The sequence below is a fragment of the Podarcis pityusensis genome (assembly GCF_964106645.2).
Source record: "Podarcis pityusensis genome assembly, chromosome: 1".
Lineage (NCBI taxonomy): Eukaryota > Metazoa > Chordata > Lepidosauria > Squamata > Lacertidae > Podarcis > Podarcis pityusensis.
The window spans coordinates 4,442,229-4,455,907 of record NC_138028.1 but is presented as its reverse complement, the minus strand read 5'-3'; the positions used below and the strand labels follow the sequence as shown (position 1 = coordinate 4,455,907).

Below are 13,679 nucleotides of genomic sequence, written 5' to 3'. Positions count from 1 at the left end.
TACCAGAGCAAAACAGCAGCCAGTAGGCTTGGTCTTGATTGAAGACTGTTGCGACAGGACTCCCACCTGCCACAAGGTGGAACAAGATGGAAGCCCCCAACAAAAGAGCCCCCAAACTTTTATTAGCTGCTAATCCCCATGTTACACACACCCCCCAAACTACATCACTCATACATCACGGTTACATCATGAAAGGGGAGGTCTGGTGGCAGTAATCTGAGCATCCTGGACCCTGCCCCATGGTTCCCCTTGCCCTCCACCAAACACCCATCAAGTGGAACAAAAGAGATATTTACATTTCCCTGTTTCCCAGCCAAGTGAATCACACCCTTTTGTCTTCATCTGGGTTTGTTATTTCTGGAATGGCTACCTGTCTGGCCCTCAGGTATCAGGGTGCCAGGGATGATCACTCGGGCAGAGGGGCTGCTGAGTAGCTGAGCTCACATGTCTATATGAATTTCTGAAGTTTTCCCAGTGAGCCAGTACATAGAAGAAGAAGAAGAGGAGTTTGGATTTGATATCCCGCCTTTCACTCCCCTTCAGGAGTCTCAAAGCGGCTAACATTCTCCTTTCCCTTCCTCCCCCACAGCAAACACTCTGTGAGGTGAGTGGGGCTGAGAGACTTCAAAGAAGTGTGACTGGCCCAAGGTCACCCAGCAGCTGCATGTGGAGGAGCGGAGACGCGAACCCGGTTCCCCAGATTAGGAGACTACCGCTCTTAACCACTACACCACACTGATAGATACATTTATCAGTGAATTGTTAACATTTGGTATCGTGCAGCAAAGGCCCTTTGAATAGATAGGAAGAAAATGTGATGAAGTGTTTTGTGAGGACAAATCACAAAAGTCACAAAAGCGATTGTGCTGATTTTGGTAGTGGGCTGCATATGCCTGATATCTGCTGGAGGGGCAACCCCCCCCCCAACCTATACATAAATTCCTGCAACATTTTAAAAGATGCAGGAGGAAATGATTAACAACAGGACCCACAAAGGGGTAGAGGGAGGTCCAGGAGATTCCTCGTAAGCTTGATCTTTATTGATCTGTTGCAACAGGGTACTCCCCTCACACGCAGGAGAGGAAGAGGACCCAGAACAATGGCCTGCAAGGCCTTATAAAGACTTTTGAAATTCCCATTCTCTAGATCAGGACCACCCCCAGAAACATTATGCATACATCACAGAAGGGGTGTAACCTAAGACCACCCCTCAGATACATCCCCCTACATCACAGAAATTTAAATATTGTTTTTCTCCTGTTGTTGTTTATCTCCTGTCTAGCAGGTTACTTGATTGGATTTCCTGGGGAGCCTGGCCATTCTTTTGTAGTGGTAAAATACTTATTTCCTGGGCCAGGTCACAGGCTCACACCTTATTCAAACAGACATATCCTTGAGACAGGATTTGTGAGGAAAGAGACAATGAGGAGGCTTTTCCAGTTTAACCTTGCAGAGAAAGGATTTGGCCAGTTTAGGAATCAAAATGGTTCCAGGTTGGTCTTCCTGTGTTGATCTATGTACGTGTGGTTATGAACGTTGCCATATATCTAAAACCATAAAATTCCTATCACACTATCCACCCCCCCAACCAGTCCTCCAGACACCAGCAGGACCTGGGATAGTTACGTTAGGTGTTGCAAGCCACAAGCCAAATGGTAAAAGCTGCCACCATCTCCTTCCCCTGTGCAACCCTCGAATGGGGCTCAAGGAGGAGAACGCCCCTTCGATATTTACTGAGCTGCACAGCCCTGTGTCACTATACTGTGACGCAGACAGAAATCTAACAGGTAGGTGTATCAAATGGTCAGGCAACAGTTCAGCTTCTCCGGGCAAAAGGCACAGAATACAAAAAGGCAAAAGTCCTTTTCTAAATTTATTGAAAAAGCCACTCGGAAAGTAAAAGCTTGCACATTTCTTAAAAGGTTACAAACAAGAAAATAAAAACCTTGTACAGTATAGCTAAAAAAGGACGCGGGTGGCGCTGTGGGTTAAACCACAGAGCCTGGGACTTGCCAATCAGAAGGTCGGCGGTTCAAATCCCCACGACGGGGTGAGCTCCCATTGCTCGGTCCCTGCTCCTGCCAACCTACCAGTTCGAAAGCACGTCAAAGTGCAAGTAGATAAATAGGTACCGCTCCAGCGGGAAGGTAAACGGCGTTTCCGTGCGCTGCTCTGGTTCGCCAGAAGCGGCTTAGTCATGCTGGCCACATGACCTGGAAGCTGAACGCCGGCTCCCTCGGCCAGTGAAGCGAGATGAGTGCCGCAACCCCAGAGTCGTCCGCGACTGGACCTAATGGTCAGGGGTCCCTTTACCTTTACCGTATAGCTAACTCAAACATACTCAAAGCAACAGTTCAAAGCACAGCACGTCATCAAAATCTCTTTGTTGGTCCAGCGTCCTCAGGCGCAAACACCAGGGCAAGGTGGTCTGCCATTTGCATCTGAATTCCCCAGACTTTTATCCTTGAGAATCCCACGTGGAGAAGGGGCTTGGGGACCAATCATTTCTTTAGGTTAATTACCAATGACTGCATGATGGGACTATATCTCCTGATTGTCAGGAGGCCAGCACAGCTGAATTTTGTTTATGCTCAAAGGACCTTGAGATGAAAAGACTGTTTCTTTGTTCCCACAGGCTCTTGAGCTGTAAACTGCCTGCTAGCCTTTTCACACCCAAGCCCCCAGCTGCCCGGATCTACAAATCAGATAACATCTCTTTCCTGCCCAGAGTCAGGATGCAATTTGATTCACACTTCTAAAGACAGGGAAGTTTGTAGTTAAAGAAACCAGAGACCCATTCCCCAGAAATCCACAGTTTTAACTCTCCCACAATGCCTCACTCCTATATGTACCAAAGTTGAACATACAGTGGCACCTGGGGGTTACAGACGCTTCAGGTTAAATACGCTTCAGGTTACAGACTCTGCTAAGCCAGAAATAGTGCTTCAGGTTAAGAACTTTGCTTCAGGATGAGAACAGAAATCGTGCTCCGGCAGTGCGGCAGCAGCAGGAGGCCCCATTAGCTAAAGTGGTGCTTCAGGTTAAGAACAGACCTCCGGAACAAATTAAGTACTTAAACCAAGGTACCACTGCACCAAGATTTCCCAACTTCACTACACCTTGGAATCTTGTTTTGTTTTGTTATATATTGGATGTGGGATTGTAAAACTTTGATTTGAAAACCAAATAAACAAAGAAGCAGCCATAGCTGAAGATGCAAAATGCATCATTGTCAGAGGGGATGAACCCCACACAACCTTCACACTATTTCCTATAGGACAAGGGTTCCCAAGCTATGCCCCATCGACCATCGTGGTTTTGCAAGCTTCGTTCAGGTGGTCTGTGGCATTCCCACATTAAATAAGAACTTGTTGGACGGTGGAAGTCTCCCTTAAGCGGCTGTGGGCTCCCCTTCCTTGGAGGTTTTTAAGAAGAGGTTAGGTGTCCATCTGTCATGGATGCTTTAGCTGAGATTCCTGCATTGCAGGGGGTTGGACTAGATGACCCCTGGGTCCCTTCCAAGATTCTATGGCAGGGAGCCTGCAGCTCTCCAGGTGTTCCTGGACTACAACTCCCATCATCGCTGACAAATAATAATAATAATAATAATAATAATAATAATAATAATAAATAATAATAATAATTTATTATTTATACCCTGCCCATCTGGCTGGGCTTCCCCAGCCACTCTGGGCAGCTTCCAACAAAATATTAAAATACAGATATGCATCAAACATTAAAAGCTTCCCTAAAGAGGGCTGCCTTCAGAAGTCTTCTAAAAGTCTGGTAGTTGTTGTTCTCTTTGACATCTGGTGGGAGGGCGTTCCACAGGGCGGGTGCCACCACCAAGAAGGCCCTCTGCCTCGTTCCCTGTAATGTGGCTTCTTGCAGTGAGGGAACTGCCAGAAGGCCCTCGGCGCTGGACCTCAGTGTCCAGGTAGAATGATGGGGGTGGAGACGCTCCTCCTCCTTCAGACTATTGGCTGATGAGAGATTTGAGTCCAGTTAACATCTGGAGGACCCACAGGTTAGCCATCCCTGACTAGGGATGGAGACATTTGGGCCAGTTAGAATCTTAATGTGAACCTCCCTAACCTGAACTTTCCAAAGCACAAACAGAAACACCGTCTTATCCTTCGAAATCCACATTTTGTGATTCGGTTCTCCACTGGAAAGCAACGCGTAAAAACGCATTGTATGGGGTGGGAAGGACTTTCAACTATGTGTAAATTGTGAGATTTGTAAAAATTGTCACAAATTGTAAATTGTGAGAACGTCGCACTGAAATGCTGGTGGATTTTCACGAAGTTTCCCCCTTTACTTCATGCAGAAGTGTGGGAAACTCAACCGAAGACGGGGAAAATGAACATGAAAATAATCCATCTCTACTACTTAGAAAGCAGAGACATCACCTTGCCAACAAAGGTCCGTATAGTAAAAGCTATGGTTTTCCCAGTAGTGATGTATGGAAGTGAGAGCTGGACCATAAAGAAGGCTGATCGCCGAAGAATTGATGCTTTTGAATATCGTGCTGGAGGAGACTCTGGAGAGTCCCATGGACTGCAAGAAGATGAAACCTCTCCATTCTTAAAGAAATCAGCCCTGAGTGCTCACTAGAAGGACAGATCCTGAAGCAGAGGCTCCAATACTTTGGCCACCTCATGAGAAGAGAAGACTCCCTGGAAAAGACCCTGATGCTGGGAAAGATGGAGGGCACAAGGAGAAGGGGACGACAGAGGACGAGATGGTTGGATAGTGTTCTCGAAGCTACTAACATGAGTTTGACCAAACTGTGGGAGGCAGTAGAAGACAGAAGTGCCTGGCGTGCTCTGGTCCATGGGGGTCACGAAGAGTCGGACACGACTAAACGACTAAACAACAACAACAACTGGGGTGGGCAAGAAATCAATATATTGTCCAAAACTGCTTTGAAGTCCGTATCATGACATCCGTTTCATAATTGTTGATCTGGCAACATATCACAAATCATGATGTGTGTACTGTGGAAAAAAATCACAATGTGGGGAAAACCATGAAGCCAGTCAATGCCTCCATTCTTATTTCAGCCATTGTGATATATCAGTATATTGTGATGTTTAGCTGGTGATTTTTCACCATGTTGAAAACCAGATATCGCCCTAATGCCTACCCGACTCATGGGAACTATCCCTCGTGTGTTGGATCCTGCCACAAGCCTCAAAGCCTGGCCCAACATACACGAGGAAGTCTACCCGGAGTTCAATTTGACCAAAGGAGGCTGCTTCCTCTGAAGCTTGAGAACGTCTACAATCTACATGCAGTTTATGTTGGCTGCTGACCCCCTTACATATCCAGCCTTTTCTGTTTATTTTGGCCAAGTCCTCCTCTCCTCGAGCATAGATTTGCGTACTCTCTCTCTCATCCATCCCTATGGTTCCTCCATCAGCAGAAAGGAAAATGTATTTAGTAGAGCAAGATCCCCAGAGCAGATTGAAGGGTGTGCAAAATCAAGCAGCGTTCCCACACTAATTAAGTGAAATTCATCTTTGGTCCTGACATTTGTGCTCCCTGCTTATTTACTTAAGTTTCCCCCTAATCTTAGTACATCTTCTCCCGCCCCAGCAGATGAACACTTTTGGACTTCCACTTTCTGTGAGTGGTGCGAAGTTCAAGGCCACCTTTTGCAGAGGAAAGAACGCTGAGGATTTATGGTTCCCTTGGAGCAAACTGCTCTATTTACAAATGTACAGGTTGAGCAGGAATCGTGCATGTGGGGCTGGGCTGGGGGGAAACAGAGCAAATATATACACCCAGGCAGGCTGCTCAAGGTCTGCATCAACGCCCTTCCCAAAGCGGTCCTTGAAACTTGACTTTTCTGCAAAAATCAGCTGGTTCGTTTTTTTAAAAAAATGTTATTTTCAAATTGGCCAGGCCCAGCTTCACAGACCTTGCAGGGGAGCTTATAAATGGATCTACAATGGTATCTTGGTTCTCAAACTTAATACGTTCCGGAAGTCCGTTCCAAAAGCAAAGCGTTCCAAAACCAAGGCGTGCTTTCCCATAGGAACTAATGCACAATGGATTCATCCATTCCAGACTTTTAAAAACAACCCCTAAAACAGCAATTTAACATGAATTTTACTATCTAATGACACCACTGATCCATAAATTGAAAGCAATAAACAATGTACTGGAGTCACACAATTATTCAATCAGTAGCTGAACTGGGTTCCACATAGTCACAAAAACAAACAAAAAGAGCCTCAAAAACAAAAATGCAAAATAAATAGCAAAAACAGGCAGACCTCAGCATAACACTCAAAATGGAAGTGTGGCACTCAAAACGGAGCATGTTTGGCTTCTGGACAAAGTTCGCAAACCGGAACACTTACTTCCGGGTTTGCAGTGTTTGGGTTCCAAGTTGTTTGAGTACCAAGGCGTTGTTTGAGAAACAAGGCACCACTGTACTGTTTTGCTCAGCCATTCATTACCTCCATGTCTTGTTGGTGATGAAGCTAAAAGACTGCCAGAGCGGAAAGAGAGGTGGATACCAGGGCAGACTTGTGCACAAGAAGATATATTGGCTAGAATCTTAAAATTTGACGATTATGCACATACACAAGGGGGGGGGAGACCCACTCTAGCTGTGACTGTGTTTTGAATGCTGTGATTTATACTGCTGCAAGCCATCCTGGGGCTGTCTGGTGTAGGGCAGATAATGAACATAATAACAAATGACATTCAACGTCACACTACAGTGGTACCTTGAGTTACAGACGCTTCAGGTTACAGACGCTTCAGGTTACAGACTCCGCTAACCCAGAAATATTACCTCGGGTTAAGAACTTTGCTTCAGCATGAGAACAGAAATCGTGCAGCGGCAGCGGGAGGCCCCATTAACTAAAGTGGTGCTTCAGGTTAAGAACAGTTTCAGGTTAAGAACGGACCTCCAGAACGAATTAAGTTCTTAACCAGAGGTACCACTGTATATGATAGACAAGGCAATGATGTGTACAATTTTATAACATGCAGAGAATAACAGGTATAAAGAAATCAGAGACGGAAGCTGAGGGAAGTCTCTGGTGGGTGGGAGAGGGAGGGAGGGGGGAAAGGGGGGAAATGTAATTGGTTATATTGATTTATAATCTGATTTCTTAAATTTGTTCAATAAAAAAAATAAAATAAAATAAAATAAAATCAGTTACTGATTGCATTTCTATGCTGCTTTTCATTCAAATGAATCCGAAAGCACCATACAAACAGTAATTAGCAATAACATAACAGAAAATTATGAGTGCAGCATAAACCATATAAAATAATCAACAAAAATCATAGTCTCCACCAGGGTTAGTCGCCATTCATAGCCGCTGTGATTTTCTCTAATCTTTTCAATACCACTGTATTACAAAGCCCAGAGAAGAGAAGACATCAGTAAGTTTATCCCATCTCCTCCCTGCAGTTTTCCTGCCCACAATGTTCACAATGCAACCACCCCAGCCCTCGGCAGAGGCTTTTCAGTGGAGGAACGCAGGGACATAGCAAACTGCCTTCTGCTGAGCCAGACCACGGGACCACCAAGCTTGGCACTGCCAAAACTGCCCGGCAGTGGCTCTCCAGGACTTCAGAAGGGTCTCCTGACACTTTGGAGAGGCATTTAGGGGACCGCAGGTGGGCCAGGGCTCCAGGCACACGCCCTCCTTGATCTTAGGACCGAGGCCAGTTTAAAAGCAATAACAAATGCACTGTTTGCCTACGGCTGCTGCTCACTGCCCCTGAGCTCTTACAGCCTCCATTCATAAAGCATAGCCATATGTATAATGTCTTTGCACAAGATAAAAATTAATGCCTAGTGGACCAGCGTTCCCCATGAGCTCGTAAAAGCTTTCGGGTCCCAGCTTAGCAAGCTCTATTAATCACGAGCGTCACTTTTACAGGTCTGAGCTCCAGCTGGGCCGGATAACAAGAGCTGCATTAAAACCGGCCAACTATCAGACCCATCTGGAAGCCATCATCTTGCATTTGGTCACGTGAAGAATGAACGCCAGCCAACGGTGGCTCTTTTACAAGCTGGCAGAATTGTGAAAGTCGCGCTGGCATCAAACCCCTGGGCACCCCCCACGGGGAGGGGATTTTACCCATCAAGCAGTTCTGCTCTGCTTTCCCCCCCAGAGCGCTTTCAATAGGGCCTGTTTTCGTCATACAGTCGTACCTAGGAAGTCGAACGGAATCCGTTCCGGAAGTCCGTTCGACTTCCAAAACGTTCAGAAACCAAGGAGTGGCTTCCGATTGGCTGCAGGAAGCTCCTGCAGCCAATCGGAAGCCGCGTCGGACGTTCGGGTTGCAAAGAACGTTCGCAAACAGAAACAGTAATTTCTGGGCTTGTGGCATTGGGGAGCCAAAATGTCAGAGTACCAAGGCATTCGGGTTCCAAGGTATGACTATAAGTACCGTATTTTTCGCTCTATAGGACGCACCAGACATAAGACGCACCTAGGTGTTTTTTTTGGGGGGGGGGAGGAAACAAGAAAAAAAAATTCTGAATCCCAGAAGCCAGAACAGCAAGAGGGATCTGGCATCTGGGATAGCCGCTGAAGCCTCTCCTGGGCAGCGGGATGAAGACTCCCCCTGCCTGGAAGAGGCTGCGCGTGGGTAAGCTGCCCTCTGTACCTTCCCCCATCTCCCGCAAGAACCGCACGCTCTTTAAAGGGAGCGTGGTTCTTGGGGGCCTTTTTGGGAGGTGGGGGAAGGGACAGAGCCGCGCACTCTGTCCCTTCCCCCCACTTCCCACAAGAGCCGCGTGAAGCCTCTGCAGGGTAGCGGGGAGCATTCATCCCTGTGCCGTACGGAGGCTTCACGGGGCTATCCAAAAGCTGCGCAGCGCTCCCTCTAGCTGGTCTAGCTGTGCGCGAAGCCAGCTAGAGGAACAGGGAGCCTTCATCCCCGTGTCCTGCTGAAGCTTCTGGGCAGCCTGCTAAGCCGGAAGCTAGAACAGCGAAACAGAGCACTGCGCAGCGCTCCCTCTCCCTCTTCTGGCTTCTGGCTTAGCCGTGCAGCCTGCATTCGCTCCATAAGACGCACACACATTTTCCCTTACTTTTTAGGAGGGGAAAAGTGCGTCTTATAGAGCAAAAAATACGGTAACTACGTTCTGCAACAGGAGCAGCATGCTGCTATTTTGGGGCTGGCAAGGGGACAGGGAAAGCACTGCAAAGGGTGCGTGGGTGCTTAATGGGATGCCACAGAACCACCGAGGAAGCAAATCAAGAAGAATGCTCATTGTCCTGTAGCCACTTTGCAAACAAATCTGAACAAATGCCCGATAAAGACTGGATAAAGGTTGCTTCTGGCTGACTTGCTCATTGAGCATTCGTCCTGATTTGTTTGGAGGGAGATTAGATAACATTGGCTATTTAATGAGCGCTCATACTGGCTTGTTTGCAGGGACGTTAGGGCGAAGTTGCGTCAAAGCAACTGTGATCCCACAGACTTTCCAGCGCATTTTTCCACTACAGTCATACCTCGGGTTGAATGTGCTTCAGGTTGAGCGCGTTTGAGATGCGCTCTGCGGCAACCCGGAAGCAACGGAGCGCGCTACTTCTGGGTTTCGCTGCTCGCGCATGCGCAGACGCTCAGAATGACGTCATGCGCATGCGCGGAAGCGGCAAAACGCGACCCATGCACGTGTAGAGGCGCCGTTGCTTGTTACGTTCGCTTCAGGATGCGAACAGGGCTCCGGAACAGATCCCATTTGCATCCCGAGGTACCACTACTTCCTTTCACACACAAACACACATCTTTTGGAATATTAGGAAGCTGCCTTAAACTGAATCAGACCACTGGGTCCATCTAGTTCAGTATTGTCTACACTGACAGGCAGCACCTCTCCAGGGTTTCAGGAAGAGGGCTCCCTCTCAGCCCCACATGGAGATGTTGAACCTGCTCTGCGACTGAGCTATGGCTGGTTCGTTGCACAAGACCTCCCCGTCAATTGTGCAACCTCAATTTGCCAGTATGCGATTGAATCCCACCCAAAAACAGCCGCCGCCTGGAAGTGTCTACAGTCTAAGCTCTGTGAGGCAGGGACAGCTCAGTTGGTATAGCATGAAACTCTTCATCTCAAGGTCGTGGGTTCGAACCCCACATTGGGCAAAAGATTCCTGTATTGCAGGCGGTTGGTTGCCATTAATTTGATTCTGAATTGATTTTAGAATGAATTGATTTTAGAACGTATTTTAGTTAATTGCTTGTGATTTTATGTAAATTGTGTTACTTTTACTGTTGTTAGCCGCTCTGAGCCCGGCTTCAGCTGGGGAGGGCGGGATATAAACAAAAAATTATTACAGTGGTACCTCGGGTTAAGTACTTAATTCGTTCCGTAAGTCCCTTCTTAACCTGAAACTGTTCTTAACCTGAAGCACCACTTTAGCTAATGGGGCCTCCTGCTGCCGCCGGAGCCCGATTTCTGTTCTCATCCTGAAGCAAAGTTCTTAACCGGAAGCACTATTTCTGGGTTAGTGGAATCTGTAACCTGAAGCGTATGTAACCTGAAGTGTATGTAACCAGAGGTGCCACTGTATTTTTATTATTATTATTATTATTATTACATGACCCTCGAGGTCCCTTCCAACTCTACAATTCTACAAAAGCTTTGTGCAAGCAAATCAGAATGAGTTCTCGAGGAACAGCTTGCCTGGAGGAGCTGTAATTTCTCTCTCACACACACACATACACAAACCTTCCAAAACAAGGCTCCAGAACTCATGCTCATTTAGGAACAAAAGACCCCAAGAGTTTACAAATGATTTCTAAAAGACGGGCAGGAGGACAGACAGGACCTGGTGATGCTTCAAGAGACGTCAGCTGTCATCCTTCAGCGAAGAAGACAACACCAAGCTACCACCATTGAGGTCGCCATTTTCCATGTCCAAACATCCCGGAAAATGCTCCTTCACCTACCCAGAGACTGAGAGGCCACAGTTCAGTGGTGGAACGATGTTTTGGTCACACAAGGGTCAAGGTTCTAGCCCTGGTACGGAAAGGACCATGCCCTGGGAGAAAAACCGGCAAATCTGAATACGGTCGTAGGTTAGAGCAGGATTTGGGGGCACCAATGACCCTCCAAGTGGACTACAACTCCCATCATCCCCGGCCACGCTGCCTGCTTCCGGAAAATCCAGCGAGTTTCACAGCTCTGCGTGGCGTTTCGCCTGCTTCTCCCTTGCTGACAGACGGGGAGCTGTTCCTCTCAGGTCCCCTCCAGTCGGCTGGTCTTTCTCCAACTCAGATACGACAGAGTCTTCCGTGGGGTCCTCTCTTGCCATCCCCAGTGATACCTTTCCTCTGGGGGGGCTTTCCTCCTCTTCCTTCTGGTAGCTTCCGACGCTCCCCCGGCTGTAGATGGTAAATTCCGGCAACGACGGTTCCATCATGCTCAGGAAGTCGTAGGCGGGGAGGCGGGGCTTCCACTCGTCACCCGACAGGACGGCTGGGGGCGGGACAGGAAGAGCACATCGAAAAGTCAGGATAGCGCTTACCGTTGTGTTAACAGGTTCTGTTAGCGGAGAAATCTGAGGGCTCCCTTGGACAAAAAACAAGGATACCAGCCAGGAATACCAGAGCAAAACAGCAGCCAGTAGGCTTGGTCTTTATTGAAGACTGTCACGACAGGACTCCCACCTGCCACCAGGTGGAACAAGATGGAAGCCCCAAACAAAAGAGCCCCCAAACTTAAGGGAAGCGGGTGGTGCTGTGGGTTAAACCACAGAGCCTAGGATTTGCCGATCAGAAGGTCGGCGGTTCGAATCCCTGCGACGGGGTGAGCTCCCGTTGCTCGGTCCCAGCTCCTGCCAACCTAGCAGTTCGAAAGCACATCAAAATGCAAGTAGATAAATAGGTACCGCTCCGGCGGGAAGGTAAATGGTGTTCCCATGCGCTGCTATGGTTTGCTGGAAGCGGCTTAGTCATGCTGGCCACATGACCCGGAAGGTGTACGCCGGCTCCCTCGGCCAGTAAAGCGAGATGAGCGCCGCAACCCCAGTCGGCCACAACTGGACCTAATGGTCAGGGGTCTCTTTACCTTTACCTTAGCAACAGGGAGTCAGTAGTGGGGATGGTGAGGCAAAAGACCCTGGGCCCAAGCACAAATGCATATTGCATAAAGGTGCAAAGCCCTTCTTTCGCACCCTGTGAAACATAAATGCGCAGAGTTTTTAAAAAACTGGCCGCCCGCCCGCAACTCCTGAGCCTCCCCCGATCAGTCTAACAAAGAGGGAAGGGGGCAGAAGATCTGTACCGCCGGACATCCCTGGTTCCCCTTCAGTAGTGGTGGTAGCAGCAGCAGTGAGCAGCCCGGAGCCAGCCTGGTAGCGCAGTTGGCTGTGGCTGGCTTCAGGAGCTGCTTGCTGCCTGCTGCCGTGGTGCCCGCCATTTTTCCTCACCGGCACGGAATAATGGCGGGCGCCATAGCAGTGGGCAGCTCCTGAAGCCAGCCAGAGCTGAGGCTGCCGCTGCCATGTAATTATTATTATTATTAATTATTTATACCCCGCCACTCTGGGCGGCTCCCAACAAAATATTAAAATACAGTAATGCATCAAACATTAAAAGCTTCCCTAAACAGGGAATGTTTCCATGTTTCCTCAGGACAGATTTGCAAATCTGGGGACATTCCGGGGACGTAATTTGTCCGGGGACAGATTTGCAAATCCGGGGACTGTCTCCGGGAATCGGGGACGTCTGGTAACCCTATGCTAGAGAGCAGTTTTGCATGATCTCAGAATCCTTTTTAGTAAGCAACGTGACACGTTTGCTAGCGATAGCAAGATATCTCCACTGGGTGGTTGTTATCATTTTTGTTTTAAAATTACCAGTAAAAGCATCCTTTCGGTGGTTAGAATTTCCCAGTGCAAGCGTAACTTCTCATAAGTGAAGTCAAGTTCTTAGCAATGATGGAGGACCTGTAAGCTTGAGGGAAAGAAAGCCCAATGCAGAGGGCATATTTTTTTTGGAGGGGGTGAAATCTCATCGTCAGAAGCACGGAAGCAGACCAAAGAAGTCTGGTTCATGCTTTTTGAATTTTCTCCAGATCTCCTTCCATCTTCAGGCGCCAACGACACTGAGCGACAGCAGGAGGAGAGTCCAAGACATACCGTATTTTTCGCTCTATAAGACGCACCAGACCACAAGACGCACCTAGTTTTTGGAGGAGGAAAACAAGGGGGAAAATATTCTGAATCTCAGAAGCCAGAACAACAAGAGGGATCGCTGCGCAGCGAAAGCAGCAATCCCTCTTGCTGTTCTGGCTTCTGGGATAGCTGTGCAGCCTGCATTCGCTCCATAAGACGCACACACATTTCCCCTTACTTTTTAGGAGGGAAAAAGTGAGTCTTATAGAGCAAAAAATACGGTATTTGGTTAAGAAGGGACAACTTTGCATACTTACTGCTCGGAATTTCTTGGCCGGATTTCAGCTTTTCGATCCAAGCTAAGACGTTCACTTCAGAAACCAACTGATCTGGAGGAAAAGCAAACACTTGTCCCCCGGAATGGAGGTTGATCCAGAGGAGGAGAGGCAGCGGAGGGAGGGAGCTCCCGAAATAGGCCTTTAGGATTCCTCTTCCTGCAGGGGTGCTTTTGCTGCCATTGGAAAAACCAGGAGATTAAATGATAGCACTTAGTGAGTGGAAAAGTAAACAGCTGCG

The 13,679-nt window shown here is 48.0% G+C and overlaps 1 protein-coding gene and 1 long non-coding RNA gene across 3 annotated transcripts in view; one reads left to right on the top strand and one right to left on the bottom strand.

Annotated features, from left to right (window-relative positions):
• Positions 1-13,679, top strand: part of LOC308470678 — a 283,172-nt gene that overhangs the window by 257,403 nt on the left and 12,090 nt on the right. The window lies entirely within an intron of this gene.
• The window catches only part of TXNDC16 (thioredoxin domain containing 16), a 58,087-nt gene continuing 46,268 nt past the window's right edge, over positions 1,861-13,679 (bottom strand). For both annotated transcript variants that reach the window (XM_081020262.1, XM_081020261.1), the window contains exons 20-21: positions 13,421-13,614; positions 1,861-11,464 (exon numbers count right to left, since the gene is read on the bottom strand). In XM_081020262.1, coding sequence (XP_080876388.1) covers positions 11,163-11,464; positions 13,421-13,614 — 496 coding nt within the window. In that variant the 3' untranslated portion in view covers positions 1,861-11,162. The remainder of the gene's footprint in view (positions 11,465-13,420; positions 13,615-13,679) is intronic.